Genomic DNA, 22,906 nt, shown 5'->3' on the forward strand with positions numbered 1-22,906 from the left:
TATTAAATACTCAATAATTTTACATTATTAACATATTCTCAAGAAATTTGAAAATCCTGACAGCATGCAGCAAATAAATGTGCTTATATCATCTCCTAGTTAATTTTAAAAATCCCAGCAATGTCAACTTTATCCATGCAGTAAAACTTATGATAATACGCTAATTTAAAAAGATATATTACGCTCATAGCAAGGAACAATTATTACGTCCTCCGACCGGATGCAGAGGAACATCCAGTTGTAGGCAAAACGAGTTGGAGGCAAAATCCCGCCTATACCGAGGTGTCGTACACCTCGGTATAGGCGGGATTTTGCTTACAACCGGATGTTCCTCTGCATCCTTACACCGGACGTTCCATAGCAAGACAAGTTATCAAAAACAAAAGTGAAACTGCGTGTTACAAACCTGAAATCATAATTTAGTATACATAAATTCCGGGCGGATACCTAAAATCAGCCTTCTAAATGAAAACTCAAAAATGTGAGCAAAATAAACAAGAGATGTAATAACGCTGAAACGTGTAAAACGGAAGGGCTTTTCAACAATTTAGAGAGCGAATTGTCACTCTGAACCGTAAGACAGAAAAAAAAAGGTTTAGAGCTTCAATGGTGCCAGACCAAGAGAAGCCCGAAGCCTATTGGCTTCTGCAATCTCTGGGTCCGGGTGATCAGTGCCATCACTCTTTTTATCTTTTTCCTTCTTCTTCTTCTTCTTGGATTCATCCTGAAAATTACCATCATCTGCAGGCTGTCTACGAGGACTGATGCTGCTGCCACGAGCGCGCCTCCTGCGGTGCTCCCCATCCTCACGGTCTCGCTCTCGGCGATCCCTACTCCTGCTCCTCGACCGACTCCTTCGTTTCCCACGATCACGTTCTCTCCTATCACGTTCTCTGCCATCCCTCTCTCTTTCGCGATCCCTCTCTCGACCAAAGCCCTTTTCATCTCTAAGACGATGGCGGTCTCTTTCCCTATCTCGGTCTCTTTCACGCCCTCTGCCATAGTCCCGATCATAATCCCTGTCCCTATCATAGTCCCGTTCCCTGTCAAGAAGAGAAACTATAGTGAACATGTACGTCATTAAAAGAAAGGATTTGAAGGCAAGTACTCCAAATGCAAAGATAAAGGTAACGACGCGATAGCTTCATTACTTCTCCCATCGATTACAAGGATATTTAATAAATACAATCTGTTGAGTTCAATAGAACTACAAGTATGTATTACGTCGTCCTTATATTGGAAAATATATTACGCAATCCTTACACATTGAAAGCAATAGATTAATGTTCAGTACGATTGTACAAATGAATGTAGGAGAATTCATAAATGAACACTAAATAATTGGAATAAGGCTTCTAGTGTGATGATCCTAAAAGATGAAGAAGCTACAATGCTTGGATTAGCGTTAGGTATGCCTCTCACAATAGATAAAGTTGTTTCTTCGGGAAAAGGAGACTAAACTCAATAATATTGCTCTACTACAAAATGATAAGAAAAATCACCGTCTACATACGCATCAAAATTGATAGAGATGATGCCGTGCTTGAAATCCGCCATGCAAAATTTATGTCACGGTAATAATTGACCTCGCAGATTAATGAAGCACAACAATCACTGCTTTCAAAAGGACAATCAAAATAAGCAACAGCTGGACAAAATTTTGAAATAAAAAAAAAAAAAAAAATCAACCCTTGAGAAGGCAAAGAAGAACCAAGAACCAATACCTCCAATGACATCATAAGGCAATAACCAACAACCATAGGCTCATCAAACAAAAAGAAGTGATCAAGAAATAAGGAACAAAACATCACAGCTTAACTTTTTAAAGACAATATTAACTTTTAATCTAGTAAAGACTCATGTGGTCAAGAAGATTTCCAGTATTAAGGACTTTAGGGTCCACAAAAATTTCAAAGCTTGCATTTAGTCATGCACACTTAACTGATAGCAAAACTTTGATTGACAAAATTAAACCTTCCTAGGCCATATGCAATCAGCCTTTATATTGGTCCGTGTTGTTAAAGTGGAGTCAAGCAGACAAATGGGCACCTAACAAGGCCATTTGCCTTACAAACCACCTAGGCAAGCACTATTACTGAAAAAATGCCTAGGCCAATGCCATGCCTTAAGCTGTCATGTGGCGAGGTGAAAATCTTGCATTCACTAATAAATAAAAAGCTAATATTTCAAAAATTCAAACACACGAGATGCATCATTTCATAATGATGACAAATTGACATGAGCTATCCGGAATGAGTATTGTTGCATCCTGGAATATTCACGTCGGTAGAGAGATAAAGAGTTTAGTGTCCTAGTATTGAACGAAGATCCAGCACAAATATAAATAAAGAGAGAGATGTGCAAGAGTCATAAAAGACACCATAATTTTTAAGTGGAAAATGCTGAAAAGTGAAAAAAATCACGAGATCTTGCTCAGTTGAAATGAATCCATTAGTTTTTGTTGTTGATTATTGATGCCCTTCCTCGGGAAAAAACATTGACTCAATGTAAAAAATATATAGCACATTACATAATTGCAGTTGAAAGAATTCAATAAGATGAGAGTTATTCTTAATAAAATGTTGGCTTGTTCATTTAGTTGGTAGGGCCTTAGTCAGGCGATGGTGGTCATAGGGCAACGTTGGTCAGATGGACCATAGTCGGCTGGTTACATTTGTCGGATGGACCATAGTCGACAGGCAATGTTGGTCGAAGGGATTGTAGTCGGCAGGCAAAGTTGCAGCGGGCGATGGGCCAAAGGGACCTTAGTCGGCAGGAGACTGCAGTCAGGGGTATTGCAGGAGACGGAAGTCCGATGGCAATGGTCAGGCAAAGGTCCAACAGCAATGACTTGGTGGCAAGGGTTTGCCAACTGTGGTGCTGGGGTGGAGCTCTGTAATGCTTCAAGCCTTAGAGCTCTCTTAAGTCTCTAGCCCAGGGCCTAAGTTTTCAAAAGTATAAGTCCCCATTTTTAATATGCGAAGAAGGGATCTATTTATATGTTCTGAAAGTGACATGCCCAATAAATATGGAGATCCAGGGTAAATTCGGAGTGCTCAATCAGACATCCCATTTTTACTCCCTTGATCATAGAGTATTCATCAAGCATTTAAATGTCTTAATGAAGCCTGAATGACGCAATCTTGGGCGCGTTGGATTCGTCCCGTCGAGCCGCTAAATTCGACTATAAGCATGCCATATTTGGATATCATTTTGTCATCCAATTAATGCTTTAAATTTTCCAAATATGCACTAATCCTTTGGTTTGAGCCCATTTGTGCTAGGGTTGGACCGATTTTTATGTTGTTAGGCTTGTCTCACTCTCACTAAGACGTTCAATATGACCATAAGTTTGTTGAAATTGGAGTTTGGATGATCTCATATTTAATTTTGTAAGTTGCCAACTTGAATATGCCTCAAGATTCATAATTGATAAAGGCGATTTTTGGAGACTATCAAATATCAATAGTTATAGAAACAAGTATATGCACTAAAAAAAGCTCAATGAAATACTTGCCTAGGTTGAAATTCTTGAGAAATTAATTTTGAGCATGAAGACAACAAATTCAAAGAGGCGGAGGAAAAGATGGGAATGAAGAAGAGAATTTCCATAATGATGAAAAAGTAATGGATATTGCCATAGATTATATTATCCCTAAGCTATACATGCTATAACATTAAGTAGTTATTAATATGAGTTATTTAAATATGGTTATGAAAACTTTGCATATGATAATCTATATTAAAAAGATTTTGAAAAATAGTATCGAACAAAACTTGCTCCCACATCATTCAATCTTATGACTCTTATTTTACACAATTACATGTTATTGCTTATAATTAAAATAGGTTTATTACGTATATGGAATGATATGAAAATTTCCCAATTTAAGTTCAAGCAATTGGCCATCTTAGAAAATATTAAAGGTTTAAAGTTGGTTATCATTCCAAAAATAATATCATATTTTTGCAATTTATGTAGATTAAATTTCTGACACTCCCTAGTGAAGTTCAATACAACAACAATAAAAACATCAAGCCTTTATGCCATAATGTGGGCCCTAGTTAGGGGTTTCAATATTTGACACGACCCTGAACCCGACCCAGAAAATTCCGAGTTTGGGTCAACACGTTTGTCAGGCAGGTCAGGTTCGGGTTCGGGTTCGGGTTCAGAAATGTCATCCGATTCTAGAATCGAGTCGGGTTCGGGTAGACCCGGCAACCCGAAATCAACCCGAACGTGAGTCAGGTCTTGTCTTTCCCAAACGGCCCGGCCTAGCCCGCTAGCAAACACCCAATACAGGGTCCGTCTCACCCAATCCAACAAAGCCGAAAAGATCTCGTCTCGCCACAACACCGCGATCTCATCTCGCCCAATCTGGGGTCCGCACATCACCCGCCCATAATTGTTAATAGCGAATGGCGCACCATGGCGCAAAGGTCCTATTTGAGCCATGGCGCATAGCGCACGGCGCGGCGCACGTCATTTTGAACATGACGCAAATTATAAAAGAATTATAAAATAATAAGCATGAATATGAAATATCATTAAATTGAAAAACAAACTATCATAATAACAAGCAAACAATGACAATACAAATAAATAACAATCCAACATAATTTCAAGTCCAATAAGTAGCCAATCTTCATACAACTAAAATATATTTAAATGAAAGCAAATAGCATTAAGAAGATAATGATATGAAATCTAACATTTATCTTAATACCTTTAATATATTTAAAAATTAAAAAATATATCATCTTAAAAATTAAAAAAAATAAATATTATAAATATTTATAAATACATTAAGAAAATTTTAAAACAAATGGCGTGAGTTATTTTGCGCCATGCGCCATGGCGCGCATGTGGCACAAATAGCGCACGCCATTTTGAACGTTTGCGCCGTGCCATTCACATGGCGCCGTAGGTGCGCCGCGCTGCGCCGTGCGCCATGGCGCACTCTTTTTTACTCCATTGACATCTATGCACCCGCCCTGCTGCGACATGCCGCGTAGCCCTCACCTACTGCGGCCCAATTTGATACACCTGCAAGACTACACGAGGCACCACGCAACCGCCCCGGCCTGGCCGCCCGTCACCTTGCCCTAATGCGCCTTCAGCCTAGCCCTAGGCCCCTAGCCTGTCGCCTCGCCTAACTTGCCTACCCAAGGCCCATAACCCGCATTCAACCTAGACTGCCTCGGCCTGGCCACACAACCGTTTAAATTAAACCGGAATTCGAAAATAGTGGGTTAGCGGGTCATGTCAGGTGAACTCAATAACCCGTGTGGGGTCGAGTCCAAGATGACAACCTGGCCCATTTGCAAAATCAGATCGGGTTAGGGTCAACCCATTTAAACCCGGGTAAATCTGGATTCGACCCAAACCCGACCCATAGACATGTTTTGACACCCTTAGCCCAAGAAAAATTTAATGTCAAAATAAAATAAAATTTCTTTGACTAAACTTACTATCAGCCTACATCCTTCTGCAATTTTGATTAACTACAAAACACCCAAACATTACTAAATCATCATGGGTATCTATAGTGTCCATGAGAGAACATGGATGATGATGTAGAGAAAAAAAGATCTTATTGATTATAGTATTCCTAGGTTATGCTTTCTACAACAGTAAGTAGTTTATCAATTAAAGTTATTTAAAATATCTTTTGGATACTTTGTACCAGATAATCTTAGAAGATTTGAAACAGAATGCAACAAAATTTGTATCATTGACGTTTCTTCACAATTAAAATAGGTTTAGCATGTGAGTGGAAAGACTTAAAGATTTCTCCATTGCATATCAAACAATTCAGCGTCTAATAAAACATTCGACTATTCGAGATTTAAAATATGTTATTGAACTAGAAAGACAAATCTCAGTCAAGTTCAACCTTAAAACTCAAACCAAAAAAAATAGGATTCAACCTTGCTCCATGCCCAGAACATCATCCTTCCACAATTTTCATTAATGCCAAGCCTCTGAACATTACTATATCATAATGAAAATCTTTTGACTCCTTTTATCACAGTATTAAGACTATATATCATCTAATGCTATTTTCTATTCCACCCCATAATCAACGTTATGGTAAATTTTCAACCTCAACAAGTGTTCATGTCTTACGAATTATGTTAAACAACTTCATTAGTAACTTGCTGTGAGTCAAGATTGCATATTAAGCCATGTACCAGTAACGGCAAAGATTGAGAGGTGGGCAACATTTTGCATCGTAAGGGGTCAGTCATTGCAGCCTTTTTTGTTCAAACGCAGCTTTCTACAATATTAAAAACAAAGAAAAACGAATAAAAGTGATCCCAAACAGATGTGATGATGATGATGGCGATGGTAATAACAAAATACATAATTCATTTTTTTTTAGGTTACCGACTTCAAATAGGTTTAAATCAATTACACATACTTCATCCATGCATATCTAACCCATAACATCACAAGTGCATCTGAACTGCAACTGTGGCATAGCAACCAAGCATTAACGAAGGCCAACCTAGACATGCACTATTTAGACATAACCATACAACGACCCATTGGAGTTGCACAACATAACCGTGTAGAAAAAACTACAATGCTCACACCACACCTCTGCATTCAATACCTCGTTGAATCAACTTGCAGAAAGCACGTCAAAATTGAGCTCGTATAGGATTAAAAAAAAACTCCAGATATTTATCATCTTTCTCTTTGAATGAGATCTCAATTTCAGCTACAGTTTCATTAGATATCTGCCACCTAGAACCCTCTTTTTTCCGATCCAATTCCTCCACCACCGCAAACCCCGGTTAGATTCGGGCATGATATGCTTTTTGCTCTTGGGAGAACCCAAGTACTCTCTTGCGGATCCATGAAACAACTTAGTTTAGTCATGATGCCACCCTTGACTAGCCAAACTGCATCTGCTGCTCAATTGCATGCTTGTGGCACACACAGAACCCTCTAACGCATTCAACACATCCCATCTGCGTTGAATTTTTTGTGACCAAAAAACCACACCTGCCTTGGGGGCTAGGATTTAAGCTTTGTAGTGCTCCAATTAAAAGAACATGAATACAATATTCCCATTCATTTTAAAATCTTAAGCTGCCATCCAACCCGGCAAAAACACTAGGCATCTTGAGTACGCTTTCATGGGCACTAAAAAGCATTGTCCGAACCTAATTCCTTCTAGAGTGGCATATATTTTTAGAATGTAGATTAAGGCTACATTTGGAATAGCATTTTTATTGCTTTATAATATTTTTTTAAAAATAGTAATAATACAGTGGCCAAATAGAAATTATGGTTGTGGTTTGAAAAACAAAAAAGTAAGAAAGCAATTCCAAATGAAGCCTAAAATAGTGATAAAACACTCCACAAAAAATTTGCCGTAAACTTTATTTTCCTAATTCAAAATTTTCTTATGGGCACATATTTCTATAATTAATTATCTTCCCTGTGAGATATAGCACTTTCAATTAAGACTAGCAATCTAGACTCTCTCCTAGATGTCACTACAACTGCTCAATTGGTCTTTTTGGTGCAAGAAAGGAAGTGATCAAGGCCTCGTTTGAGAGAGTTTAATTTTTACTTTTCTATTTTGAAAAGGATAAAATTATTTTTGGATTGTTGTTTGAATGTGACACTTTTGTAAAAAAGCTTTTTACAAAAACTTCATTTTATACTATTTTCAAAAGCTTTTTGGTATTTGCTTCTCCATTAGAAACCTCCATTCTCCCGATCAACATTTTTAAAACTGCTTTTTACAAAAGGTACCGGTAACCAAAAGAAGCCCAAGTCTTGTGATGAAAGAGATTTATTTGGGGATTGTTGACTCACCACCATTTAAGATCCAATGGTTTGGCCAGCTCAGGGCCTTAAGGATCTCCAATTTTGATAATTTAAGTATTTATAAACTTTTATTTTTGTAGGAATGTGAGAAAATTATAATTTAAGTATTTATGAACTTGATGCATGCAAGGCCTCTCTAGGTTTTCATATTTTTCGAGCTACTTGGTTTTTGATTTGATTAATTTAATTAGAAAGGGATTTTAGGTTTTAATTGTCCATAAAATCTATATATAAATTAATAACTCACACATTTTCACTTTTGATGTAGAACTATTTCACCCTCATGAGTATCTCAACATAATATTTGATGAATTTGTGGATTTCATTTTTTCTCTATCATGTGAGAGAGTATGAAGCAATTTTTTTTTGGCTAAAGAACTATGCCAGAAAAATGAATTATGTAAACAAAAACATCCAATTTATATTTAAAATTAAAAGATAAATGGGAGAACTTAATGCCCAATGAGAACACGGAAAATAAAAAAGCTTACTTAAGTATGACATACCTATATTTATAATTATCGCGCTTTCTATCTCTATCTCTGTCCCTTGTTGGACTTCGCCCATGATAATAACCCTTCCAAAAAGTGGGAGTAAAGAAGTTAAGAATAGTCGTACCAAAAAAAATTGAGATTTTTTTATTAAAGGAGTTAACTACAACCTTTTCATGGGTGTTTACATCAACATCCATAGCTTGTGCCTCATCTTCTTTCTCTTCTTCCTCCTCAAAATCATCTTCTAAAGCACTCCTCCTAGCTTCCAAAATTCCAGAAGCTTCAAGAGTCCATCTGTTGTTTTATATTGATAGGCAACATACAATATATTAATAATCCACATAAGCAGATCATAACACTTTAAGATAATAAAATAACAATAACAACCAAAAACACAATATATTAAATTCAGGCAAAAAAAGTACATTGAAATAACAAAGTTTTCTTTCATATATCCTAATTTCAGAAAATGATCTTCTAAACAAAAATGTTTCTTTCCAACATTATCATGAAACATATTAAAACTTGTCTGAACATTGAAAAGCATATTCCAATTAACCAAGTTGATAAGCAGCAGATGGTGAGTAAGATTAAACGTGCTTACATTAGGCAATTATCTAGGCAATCATCAAGTTCAGCAGGTTGTCCTTAGCCATCAAGAAAATAAAGAACCATGACTATAGTATGACTTATATGATTGTATTATCGTTAAAACATATTAAAACTTGCCTTAACATTGAGGAGCATATTCCAGATAACCATGTTGATGAGAAACAGATAATAGGTTAGATTACACTTGCTTTACATTAGGTAATCATCAACTTCATCAGGCTGTCCTTAGCCATCAAGAAAAGAAAGAACAACAGATGTAGCCTGGCTCAATATGAAGCAATATCTGAACTTACTTTACAGAAAACTTTGTAAATGGATTGAAAGAAATTGTCTAATAGATTGCCTGACTTTGAGAAAGAAAAGAACAATCCAGAGCCATTAAGAATACAGAATAAAAGAAATCACAAGTATTGCATTGATGGAGGCATTGAATAGCAAAAGCTCGGAATTTTTTAGGGTATATTATTATATATAATAACAAGTGGAAGGCAGGGAAATGAATTATCGCCATTAAAGTGGATAAATTACTACAAATGCAAATGCATGAACTTCTAGAAACAAGTCCTACTAATAATTTTATAAAAAAAAATGTACAGATCTATGTCCAAGGAGAAGTAATTATGCTTGATATCATCACCTTCTACGGGTCAATTTAAAAATCAGGCACATACAAACAAAGTACTCCATAAATAAGCAATACTAGCAATAACAAGCATTGGCACAATTCTTCATGAAGGCCACAATGCAACTTTTTTAAAAGAAACAGCCAACAAAAAACCTAGAAAGACTAACAACTTGATGAAACTGTGACACTATATGAGGTATTAAGGATGGGATATTAGAGGTTTCAAGGCTTGTTGGAGTGATGGTGGGAGTTTTAGTGTTAGCAAAAGGCTAAAAAAAAATTGACTAGTTTAGAATTTTTTGACAATTTTTAGCTGAGACTTTATTGCAGTTAGGGGTGTCAATTTCTGGTCACGGGTCGGGTTTGGGTTGAACCCGGAAATGACCCGGCATCATTCGGGTCAACCCGAACCCGACCCATTTTTGCAAACGGGTCGATTTCCTAGACCCAAACCCGACCCAGTACGGGTTCGGGTCAACACGAACCCGAAATTTTCGGGTCGGGTTCGAGTCAGGTTTTCGGGTCGTGTCCAATATTGACACCCCTAATTGCAGTGGATGGCTACCTTTTCTTTGATAGAATAAAGGACAACCACATCAGAAACTTGGGATGCTAGCTAAATAATGGAGGTAATTTTCAGTCAATTTAATGTGGGTAGAATGTTATAAATTTTTAAGTGGACTGTTCACAACATATGGATAGCTGGAATTAGGATTTATTTAAAGGAAATGGTTCGACAACTGTGAGGGGAGAATAGGTTTAGGCCTTGGAAAGATGGTGAAGATGTAGGCGAATTCCAAACAACAGAGAAAAATGATGTGTTAATGTTCGCAAACATTTTCCTTTTATATTTAAATTTACTCTCAAAACCTCACATGATTAGCCCCATATTTCTTTAGGAAAATAAAATATAATTAATTGCCATGATAATGAGCCTTTGAAATTGGTCTTGTGAGACTCCTCTTTGCTTGTCCTGCATCAAAACTCCTCTGCTTAATGAACTATGATCCACAAGGTTAAAAATATTGTGGTGAGGACAATACTCCATGTGTCTCGACAGGTGGAGTATCTATAGCTTTTGATGCATTCAGCGTTACAATATATGTAGTAGTTGATATAACTGGTAATGATAATAACTTTAGAAGTACTTATACCTCTTACAAGTGGATTAGCTTGCATATTCCAAATGCTTGATAAACCTTTAGATTAGAAAATATCATACGTAATGAAAATATGAGTAAAAAAAATATTGTGATGAAAAACCAAAATATAAGCAGTAAATTCAAAGATCCTACTCATCATATAATATTTATTGATTTATAAGCAAAGAATTAAGAGCAAAGTTAAAATATAATCATTATTTTTATATTCCCAATGTGAATATGTTTGAAAAATTAATTTAACAAAGTTATTAGCACTTATGTCACATATGAATAAAGACTGTATATATGAAGTGCTAAGAAAATAATAGTGCCTTACAATAAATGATGGGTCATATCAATTAAATGAGACTTTAAGAATAAACCGTCAAAGTCATAATTAATTCTATAATTTTAATCAAACAAGTCAAATATAGCAATGAAGGTCTAAGAATAATATTTAAGCTAGGAAGTATGTCATATAATGATGGTGGCTCATTTGATTTCCTAATGTGCATGTAAAATAAGATTTGATGGAGATCTAAGATCACAACAGGTATGTGTATCTCAAGAAAAAATTATATTTTAGGCATCCCAAATATGTCCTGTGAGTTCATAAAAGTAGAGTAGGGATATAAGGCCATGTAAATACATATACATCTTAAAAGGGAGCGACTCATTAGTGAGCTCCTTGGAGAGACTCATTAATGAGCTCATTAGAGAAAGGTACATGTCAACCACTAAAAGGTTCAAGCATCATATTCACACACTTTTTGTGATTCCTTCTTCTATAATACGCCTTCCCAAGAAGCCACTTTTTAAAAATTGTCGCATCATCTTCATACAAAACTTCTTGCAATCCTCTCCCGTCATTTATGGGAAAGAAGTAGATGCGGGTGAAGATGAGGATGAAAATAGAAAAAATTGATAGAAGAAGAAAGACAAAAAAAAAGAATGAATGAAAATGGTATAGAGGATTCACATGGAATAATTTTGATGCGACAAGTTGACAAAACGATTAGTCCAAAAGAATGAAACCAGCTTTATGTAAACAAGCATATTAAAAAAAACTATGAAGGAATTATATATATAATCAAAGATCAAATTTAATGTCATTCAAAGCACATAAACACTTCAAAAATAATATTATTCCAATAGTTACTTACATCTTGGGGGATACCTAAAAACAATTTCGATTAGATAAATCTTGCTTGTATTACAAGATCTTTCAGTAGGATTTGCCAAAGAAAAATGTCACCATTTCAAACAGGAAAAACTCCAACTTCAACGCTAAATCAAGCCACAATTTAGCAAGTGAGTCACCATATCGTAATGGGCAACTACATTTTAAGACATGAGGGTCTTCAAAATGGCACCAAGGTGATGTATCATAGAAATATGAGTGGGCTCAAATTGAGTCAAGAGATAGACAAGTAATGCCTAGAATTGGTACACATAATCAAAATTTCATTAATTCATCATCGCAATTTTTCAAACTTTACTTCTACTTAGCTATGAAGATAGTCAACCCAACCTGCTCAGGAACCCCTTATCAGCAATCATGAACTGCATCGTCCAAGGAAACTATGTAGAGTCAAATCCAAGGAAAAATATTTACTCAGATTCTATGAAATTATCCGATAAAAATAGCTACTCAACATCAGAATCTGCCTGGAAAGAGAAAAGAACTAGCATGGCAAAAGGGAAGTTTAGCCTAGAGGAGAAGCGAATAAAAAATAGAAAGATCCCATTATAGTTCTCCCCGAAAAAATCCAATAGTTGTTTACCATCTTCAACTTGAAAGAAAGGAGATTGGTTTTAGACTTTTCGGTTAGCAAAACTATGATTCTTTCGGGTTTCATCCCAAACTCATTTCATTACATGTTCTTTTTTAGGAGTTTACTCGTAAAACTTTCTTCTACACCGAGTGAGTGGGCCTGTTGGGATATAGCTTAACCCTCATTAAAGCATGAGAGGATACCAACAAAAGAAGAGAAAAAAGACAAGTTGACAACAAGAGTCAATCTGCTTAGACTAGTCTTATGATACTATATATGTCAAGAAAGTCACTTAACATCATATACTTTTCTAGGTCAATAATAAGAGAAAATAAATCATGTTGATAATTAGATGTGAATGAAACAACTATACTTCATGGGACATGCAATGATACAATGTGATCCATCGTTAATGTGAAATTTTTTTTTAATATACTTTTAGGTTTAGGCTATTTTATTATTGTGAAATGCCCTTAAATAAATATTGTTTAATGAATTCTCCCTTATAAAAATGCATAGGAGTTACAATACATGACTAATAAATCCATAATCAAAAGTAAAATTTATATTCATTTTATTTGAAAAGGTAGGCCACATATCATGCAATAAACAAAATATTTTTTTTATGAAGAAATGATTTTCTTATGGTTAATTTTAAATTTATTTATAAGTTATTAATATTGTAAGAAGATAATTAATCTTAAGAGTATAACTATATAAAGAATATTCAAGATAAGAATAAATAAGAAAGAAAGAAGTAAAATCACTCAATGCAACAAATAACATACAATAAAAGAATAAATAATAACAAAAGATCTATTGTAACTAGGTCTGCAATGCACTAAGAAAGTGATAAGGATTGACAAAAACAACCCAATCCTAAATCTCTACAAAAATATGCATTAGAACCTAAGCAATGTGATATGAGGTGGTTTCTCCAAGTCCTTGCCTACATAAGATCTTAGTATTTATCCTAATGCTCCACTGGGACTAATGCTACTACACTAGCTTCATACAAACTCTTTTTAAAACCAAAAAAGATACATGATAAAAATAAAAATTATCCCTATAAAATATAAGATAGTATTCAAAAGTATAAAAATAGAATGTAATGTGTACTGGGTCTTGCTTGATTGGAGAGATAAGCTAGAAAAGCACTATGGAAAACAATGAATATTTTCTTTTATTTATTCATATTCCCGTTCACTAAGGACATTCCCTTAAAAAGATTGATACATCTATTTCTTTGTGCACACATTTCACACAACAAAATACAATGAAAATACATCATAAAATATACAACCAATATAAACTATATGCACTACAATGGTTGCAACAACAACAACAACAACAACATCAAGCCTTTATCCCACTATTTGGGGTCGACTACATGAATCCTCTTTCTCCATTATGTCCGGTTAAGAGTCAAATTCCCATTTATATCTAATTAAAAAAAGTAATTTCTAAAATTTTCTAACCAAGTCTTTTAGGTCTACCTCTACCCTTCTTAACATAGGTTAAATCTAATACATCTACTATCCTAACCGGGTCATTGAAAGGCCGCCGTTTTATGTGACCAAACCATCTAAGACGACTCTCTAATCTTATATGCCTCTAGAGCTACTCCAACCTTTTCACTTGTATGCTCATTTCATATCCGGTCTCTAAAAGTAAAGTCATTCATCCACCTGAGCATCCTCATCTTTGCAACACTTAACTTAATATTATGCTTCTCTTTTAATGGCCAAAATTCTTCGTCATAAAACATTGCAGGTCTAACCACCATCTTATAGAATTTTCACTTAAGTTTGAGTGATATTTTTCTATCACACAATAAGCCCGAAGCATTCCTCCACTTCATCCATCCAATTTGAATTCTTACTAATAATATCCCCATCTATTTCACCATCACTCTGAACAATAGATCCAAAATATCTAAAATGGTTGCACAATGAAAAAATTTAAATACACCCTATCATAAGACTAAACAAGCATCAATGATAATGTCTTATCACAATATATAGTGTGTCTAAGGTCAATGTAGCTACAGGTTTCACTCATGATTCTAATAAGATCACACGTATGGTCTCATTCTAAAGATCTAACCAGACTAGAATATGTCATCCTAATATAATAATTTAAAAGTCTTTTAATTTTTAAAAATATTCATAAGTATAGATAGTTATTTTATAAGATGAAAATAACATTTTAAAAGATGACCTTGCATTTGACCTAAATACTTAGAATAGCATACCCAAGGCTATTTGAATCTTCAGCATGATCATATGATATTTAATTATGGAATAAGGATTCTAATTATTCGATGAGAATTTAGACAAATAATGATGGTCAACATAAAACAACCATAGGGAAAATCCTAAGTCTAAGAACCCCAATTGTTGGGGTGTTAACATTCATAACCTGAAACTATATACTCATGATATGAATGTGCTCCTCTACAAAATGTCGTTTGCTTAGATAATCTAAAAAAGATCAAGGTGTCTAAACAAAATATGGACTAGTGGATAAGTCATGGCATGCTTATCTAAATTGATGTAAACCTAAATTATATAGCCAAGTAGGAGAACACTATATTTGTAACATGACACTTCCTTCAATAAAACATAAACCAACACAAACCGAAGGAAACTTAATAGAAAACAGATATAAGAAATGATTAGGAAACTATGTAAGAAACAAACTAAAAATATAGATTAAACTACCCTCAAAACAACCTAGAAAGGTCACCTCATATGCAAATCTGAAAATTAGATAATATTATTCAAAGGAAAATCAAATCAGTAGTTCTCCACAGAAATCATGATCCAATTCAAGTCGGCACTCCTCCGACAAATGCCAACAAACAGGCACAACAACACCTCACACTCACTATATTTTGAGAAAAAAGATACAAGTGGAAGGGAAACCGTGGAGAGATGAAATAGATAGAAAACCGGAAGAAGAAATAGGTGTAGAAAGAAGACAGCTCTCAAGCTTAGGAAGAAAACCCTCAGGTTTCAATCAGATTTCAGGCAACAACCACCATCCAACAGCAACAAAACAGCCCCATAAATACGAGGAAAAAGGACCCAACAACCCACATAAATGAGCCACCCCATATAACCAATAGGAGCCAACATAAGACTTGGAAACAGCAAAGAGGGAGGGGAATGGCTAGCTGCAGGAACCAATGCCTACGAAAAAGCAAAATAGATTTTCCAAGAGACCACCAACTGCATGGGGAAAAGAACAAGAATTCCAATCAGCAAAAGCAAACCGAAATAAGCACAGGACACCAAACAGCCAAGAAGAATGGGAAGATATGGGCGAAAGCCCATTAAGGAATTATTAGCCCAATAATAAATGCCCTCTAAGCCAATAATGAAACAAAAGAACAAGTTCAATATGAGTGAAAATTAAAGGAGAGAAATTACCAAAGAGCACCAAACCCAAGTAGGGGTGTAAGTGAGCCGAGCCGGCTCGCGAGCCGGCTCAAACTCGACTCAATGCCGGCTCGCGAGCCGGCTCGAGCTCGTTAACAGTGACACGAGCTCGAGTTCGAGCTCGAGTTCGAGCTCGACTATCGAGCTCGAGCTCGCTTTCTATCTAACGAGCCGAGCTCGATAAGGGCCAAAACTCGACTCGACTCGTTTACACCCCTAAACCCAAGCATAATCATGGGTTGATTTTCATCATAGGGAACATAAAAAAACATAGTCCAAAATTACATAACATCCAAAACATAAATAAAATACAAAAAACATAAATAAAATACAAAATATAAAATGAAAATTCTTGATTGCATCATAAATGGTCATTGACACACTTGGATAATATGAAAAACCTAAGAGATTAGAATGATTTAGATGCCTAATGTGACCTTAAAGCAAGCTAAATTGCTTTAAGGCTGAAATAATATTGATTGGTGAGGCTAACACACCTATATTTGGGTAGGTTTTAGACCAATATAGGCTTAAAATAGCAACAAAGATCACTCAAACAGATTAGGTATGTTTAATTGATTGTTTTGAGAATATAATATGCCTCAACCCTTCCAATGAAAAATGCTCACTTATAGGTTAAGGGGTCCCAAGTGAACAAATGTATGTTCAACCACTTGAAGGATGCATAAGTATATTCATGAAGTCATGATGATAACATGAAAAATATGTGCACTTTCTGAGTAAAAATAGCTTGCCTAAGAAATATGACCAAATACTATCATATAATCCCAAGCACTTAAGCAAAGTTCATACAATATGATATGATTGCTAGACACATAAACATAATTCTAATATGCCTGGAAAAAATAATCATCAAACCAAGGGGTTGAACATGAGCATGGTTATGAGGATTACAAAAACTTAAATTGGGCTAAGCACATTAGGTCATCCAAAGGTATGCATAATTATGTTATAATCTATATGAATCCTACAACACTCTAACATATAAATGTGAGATGCATGCTATGATGGCCACCACCAGTTTGGGGCACATAATCGCCTTGACTCTGAATAATATAACCTAACGTACAAGATTAATGTCATAAACTATAAAGATAAGCATATTTTTCTCGAGAGATCTCACTATTTGGATTCTTAATTAAATAGCAATTGAATAATCACAATTATTTTAAAATATACGATTAACAAATAAACTTTATGTATATATGTGTGTATAAGGGCAAAACCAATTCCTTTTTTCAAGAAAGGCAAAATTTTAATTAATTAAATAATAATAATAATAATAAATTTTAAAAAAAATTAGCCGGCACAATTCCATCAAATTTATAAAAGAAAATTTTATCATTTATCTTCCAATATGATAAGATGTTGGTAATAAATTGGAGTATAATCATATAAAATATAAGATCATAACATATCAGATCATAACATATCACAAAAACTTAATAGTAGAACTCATAACCTCATTCCCACTCTATCCGACTTATAGAGTTGCAAATACCTCTCATTTAGTTCCACATTGCTTAAGAGATGAAGGAATTTCTTGGCTTACTGAACTTTTTAATATTACTTTGAAGACTAAAAAATTGTCAGATGAGTAGTAGAATGAGTGTGTTGATTCCTATTTTTAAGAATAAATGTGATGCACAAGATTGTGCGAATTATAGAAGAATTAAGTTAATGTGTCATACCTTAAAACTATGGGAAAGAGTTATGGAGTATAGGCTGCGGCGTGACACTAATGTTTCTCAAAATCAATTTGGATTCATGCCAGGTAGGTTTACTATGGAAGCTATACATTTATTGAGAGGTTTGATGGAGGAGTACACAGAGAATAAGGAGGATCAACACATGTTTTTTATTGATTTAGAGAAAGCATATGATAAAGTTCCAAGAGAAGTGCTATGGAAAGTTCTACATAAGAAAGGGGTTAATAAAGCTTATATTCAAGTCATTATGAATATATATGCAAGAGTTATTACTTGTGTTCAAACACAAGGTGGTTTGACCAAGTATTTTTTTTATTTTAGTTGCATTACATCAAGGATCAGCCTTAAGCTCATATCTTTTTTGCTTTAGTCATGAATGCTCTCACTAAACATTTGCAAGAAGTTGTACCCTGGTGTATGTTTTTTGTTGATGATATTCTTCTTGTTGATAAGACTATAGAGAGAGTTGAAGGTAAACTTGAATTATGAAGGTCAAACTTTTAGTTTAAAGGCTTTCCTTTGAGTACATCTAAAACTGAATATATTGAGTATAATTTTAATAATAATAGATCTAGTGTGGGGATTGTGACTTTGGCCGATCAAGTCATTAATAAGAGTACATATTCTAGATATCTTGGGTCTATTGTTCAGAGTAATTGTGAAATAGATGGGGATATTATTAATAGAATACAAGTTGGGCGGTTGAAGTGGAGGAATACATCGGGATTGTTGTGTGATAGAAAGTCCCTCAAACTTAAGGGAAAATTCTTAAGATAGTAATGAGACCTGCAATGCTTTATGGTGCAGAATGTTGGCCATTAAAAGGGAAACACAATATTAAGTTAAGTGTTGCAGAGATGAGGATGCTCAAGTGGATGGGTGGCTTTACTCTTAGAGATAGGACACGAAATGAGCATATATATGAAAATGCTGGAGTAGCTCCATTGGAAGAGAAGATTAGAGAGAGCCGCCTTAGATGGTTTGGTCACATAAAACAACAGCCTTCTGATGACCCTATTAAGAAAGTAGATATATTAGATTTGATTTATGTTAAGAAAAGCACCACTCAAACGAAATTATTTTCAATATATAATGCTAACTTTTATAAATATTATGCAATTTATTTGGTTTGATTTTGATTCCAAATGAGTGAGATCTCATTTTAAAGTTCTAATTGTTGTTTATTCACGGTCTAAATCATGTAATTATCCTGCTCAGCCATTGTGGCCATGGTTCTATTCAAGGTGGTGCAAGGTGGCTAAGGGACAACATAATCCAAATGGTATAATTGGAAAGTGGTTGACGAGGTTCTTGCTGACATATAGTGTGGTGGAGGTTTCGAAGGCCTTAGAATTTCTCACATGGATTGGTTTCCATTTATTGGGAAAATAGACAACTCCCTATAATAGAGGCTCCTTTAAAAACACAAACCAAACTATTTCTAGTTCTACACTCCAAACCTAAAAGTTGGAGAGAGGCAAAGCTTAACTTGCAAGGGGCTATGCATGGGGATGGCCTCAAGCAGGCCGAGTCTTCTTCCTTCTTTCGTCTTGGGAGCAACTAGAAGCTGAAAATGAGAGGAGATTTGGGGAGGTTTTTTCTTGGATAAAATTATAAATAAATAAATAAATAAAAAGAGAAGCATTCAACCTCTCCTCCTTTATTATCCTTCTCTTTTTTTCTTTTTCTTTTTCTTTTTTTACAAGGACGATATTAAGTGGCTTAGAAATTTCCATCCAAGATATTGGCTAATAGGGAGGTGGCTGCAAACTAACCGAAGCTACAAAAAGGTGGCATTTACTTAGTATTAATTCAATCTTTTTACATTTAAACACTTTAAAATACTCCGCTTAATGCTAGGTTGAGGGAACCAAGCATGGCCAGTTCTCTAACTGAATGTTTATAGTGAATAATCGGTTTACTTTATTTTTCTCTTTTTTGATTTAACAAAACACAAATGATTTAATTAAATCAACTCGTATAGTTAATCCAATTCCAGCCTATGCATTAGGCTTGGGTTCTTAGATTTGAACTAACTTAATCAGCATGGAAAGAACCATAAATTAGTATAAATCAACTTGTTGAGTTATGCATTTTGAACATTAAATTATATGTTATTAAATTTAATGGCATGTGTATCCGCATGCCAATAAATGCATGAATGTTATGATAATAATCAAATGTCGATTTGATTTTGAGTTAGATTGAGTTAGCCCAAACAATAAATTTGAGTTATGATTTTTTTTTTTTTTTTGCTAGAATGTAATTATAATTTCAGAATAATTCTTTAGGAAAAATTAACTTATTTAATCCAAAAAGAATAATTCATTCAATAAGTGACCAAATGATGAAAATCTAAATGTGGACAAGCCTATCTAAACCATCTTGATGATCTAGAAACAATGATGCAATTCATTTCGTGATATGATACCCCGATCAAAAATCCTCACGTAGACGAAGATTTCCTGTATGAAAAGCTCTTGCACAAAAATTTCTCATAAAACTTCCATAACTACGACATCTTGCTTGTTGCATGCACAACTATTATGATGACAAATGCATATCAACTTGTATAACTAAAATCTAATGATGTAAAGTGATTTGAACCATCATGGACTTATGCGCAACAATTCGCAGCCCATCGCTCTCGCATTTAACTAGTACATAGAGATAGTCACATCAATGTTTGGCCAGGTCAGCCGAGTGAAGATTGTGCTAAACAAATCATTGACCTAGTCAATAAGAAACATGTCCACATTATACCAAAAATGATGCCAACATAGCAAAGTAGATATGCCACTCTCAATAGAAAAAGATATAACAGAAAGCTAATTAACATGGATTTTAAAGTTAAATCAGCGCACAACCTCATAAAGATAGTCATCTTAAGCAAACAGGTAAATAATTGAGCAGAAACATTTAATTAGAGGCTTATAGTTTTTGTGTTTGGGGAGATTGTTCAAACAACTCTTTTGCTAGGACTTATTACAATGGATGGCTAAGTTTTCTTAAGATGGAAAAGAGTAACAATCTACATATTAAAGGTTTTGTATATTAGCTAACTAATGGAAGTGATTTAGATCAATTGAATATATGGATAGGAAGTAATAAATTTGTTAAGTGAATTAGTCACAACACTTAGACAAATAGGAGTTAGAATTTTGTGTAAGAGATATGACTTGAATTTTGCAAGGGGTTAAGTGGTAGCACTTTAGAAAGGTAGAGATGCTTGAAAACAAGAAATAAGAGAGAAAAATGATATTTTAGAGTTTGCAAACCTTAATTGTGTTTGATGTATAAATCTAAAAGTTGGTGGCACCAACTCCTTATAAGCGCAATTTGTTTTGCAATATATCAAAATTATTTTTCATTGAATCAATGAGGATATAAATTAATCATGAAGTATTCTAAGAGGAAACTCATAAGGAGAAACACCAAAATCCCACCTTAAAAATTTGTCTGTAGGTTATAATCGCAACCCCCTCAAACTCTTTCCATATTGAAAAACAAATAATATCACTTAAGTTTAAAGGATTAAAATAAATACTTGATTCCTTCTCTTGAATCCTCAAATTGGGTTGATTTTTATAGTTCCAAAATAGGAATTTTTTCTCATATTTAAAATATTCTCTCCAAATCTCTCATGATCAGCCTCCTATTTCTTAAAAAAATAAAATGAATAAAAATAAAGTACAATGAATTGTCATGATAATAAGCCTTTGATGTTGATTATAATGGGGCATGTCAAAGACTCAAAGTCCATAAATGTCAACAGGTTTATGGGATTTTAAATTTTCATAACAAGCATTTTGGTTGACAGCCCAAACTAAATGGAGGGATCACCATTGAAAGCTAGTGCTCTAAGATCCTCAAAAATTTACTAACATAGTGCAATTGCAAACAAAGAGTTGTCATGAAATGCCATTTTTTTACCTTCTTCGGGATCAAAGGAAGGCTGGAGTTTTACCTTTCACATATTTTCAGCTATAGTACAAGACTTCAGTCTCTCTGGTTCTTCTAATTATTTTAAATTGCAGAGAAATCCATATTCATCAGATAAAACTAATACTTTCCACAAGAAGCAAGCATAGGAAAGGGTCAAAACATTATATCCTAAAGACAAAGTAGCATATTACGGCAGTTCTACTGCTTATGATACGAAGCACAAAAGCTTTCAATTGTTAATAGCCTAAACTGAAAATGTCAAGATGCAAGTTGAAAAGTAACATCATGACTTCATATCAAGAAGAAGACACACCTTTTCTGGATGCGAGGAAGAGCAATATCACATGAGTAATCGGTTGTGAGAAGCTGATCAATCACTTCATCCACATGAGTCAAAGAATATTCTGAATTCGCGAAAATTAGAATACTTTCAAGATGCCAGAATGAACATGACTAAAAAGGGTTAAAATTCTATAAAATAAAAGCTTACTTCCATCAGAAAGCTTTTGTCGAAGCTTCCTGTAATCATTATATAGCGGCTCGAGGTACTGGTACACATCCGTCACCGACCCCGTCAGCCGCAAGTAGAAAGCACCCAGAATGCGGACATACCTGCTCTCGAAAACGAAGATTCTAATCATATTCAACAATTAAAAAAGAAAAGAAGAACGGGGAAAAAAGATTGATAAAAGACGAAAAGGAAGGGTTCAAAAACTTGTAGTCCTCGTTCTTGATAAATTCAACAACTATCTCCTTTTCGGGCTGTATCTGGAGCATCTTCATGACGAGACAAAGGAAAGGAGTGGGCTTGCGGTTGCCTCCGAAGGTACCGCCAAGGTGGTCAAGTTCCATGGCTTTGTCAACGAGCGTCTCAGCTGTGAGACCAAAGCATTGCTCCTTCCAATAGGTATTCTGGTAGATCTTCGAGCGGACGATCTTCTCAACGAGATTCTGAGGGTTCGTTCCATGGATGCTCTTTGCAGTGGGATCCGTCCTGTTCGCCATTAGACAAAACCCTAATGGAGCTATATGATAGGCGCGAAATTGGTTGTAAGTGGTTTTTTGTTACAGTCAAATAATCGAAAATCCCCTGCCCGTTTATCACCGATAGCGGGAGGACGTCGGCGCCACCGTAGATGCGGTCGCAACTCGTGGTTTTGAGCGGACGGAGCGATGAAAACGAATAAAGTATTTCTTTTGATATTCTCATTTTCGCCGAGTGCCCATGTAAACACTAAGGCTTCCTTTGGACGATTTTCTTATAATGTCTTAAAAGTGATTTTTTATATAA

At 34.9% G+C, this 22,906-nt stretch overlaps 1 protein-coding gene across 1 annotated transcript; it reads right to left on the reverse strand.

Moving 5' to 3' along the window:
• Window positions 1-370: 370 nt before the first annotated feature.
• LOC110102431 (pre-mRNA-splicing factor 38) lies at window positions 371-22,853 on the reverse strand. Its single transcript, XM_020830769.2, has 6 exons — window positions 22,331-22,853; window positions 22,106-22,227; window positions 21,929-22,019; window positions 8,511-8,637; window positions 8,356-8,426; window positions 371-1,043 (listed from the first exon to the last, which is right to left on the reverse strand). The coding sequence occupies exons 1-6, from the start codon at window positions 22,618-22,620 to the stop codon at window positions 596-598; spliced, it is 1,149 nt and encodes a 382-aa protein (XP_020686428.1). The 5' UTR covers window positions 22,621-22,853; the 3' UTR covers window positions 371-595.
• Between the last annotated feature and the right edge of the window lie 53 nt (window positions 22,854-22,906).

The sequence above is a fragment of the Dendrobium catenatum genome, unplaced genomic scaffold (assembly GCF_001605985.2).
Source record: "Dendrobium catenatum unplaced genomic scaffold, ASM160598v2 fragScaff_scaffold_542, whole genome shotgun sequence".
Classification (NCBI taxonomy): domain Eukaryota; kingdom Viridiplantae; phylum Streptophyta; class Magnoliopsida; order Asparagales; family Orchidaceae; genus Dendrobium; species Dendrobium catenatum.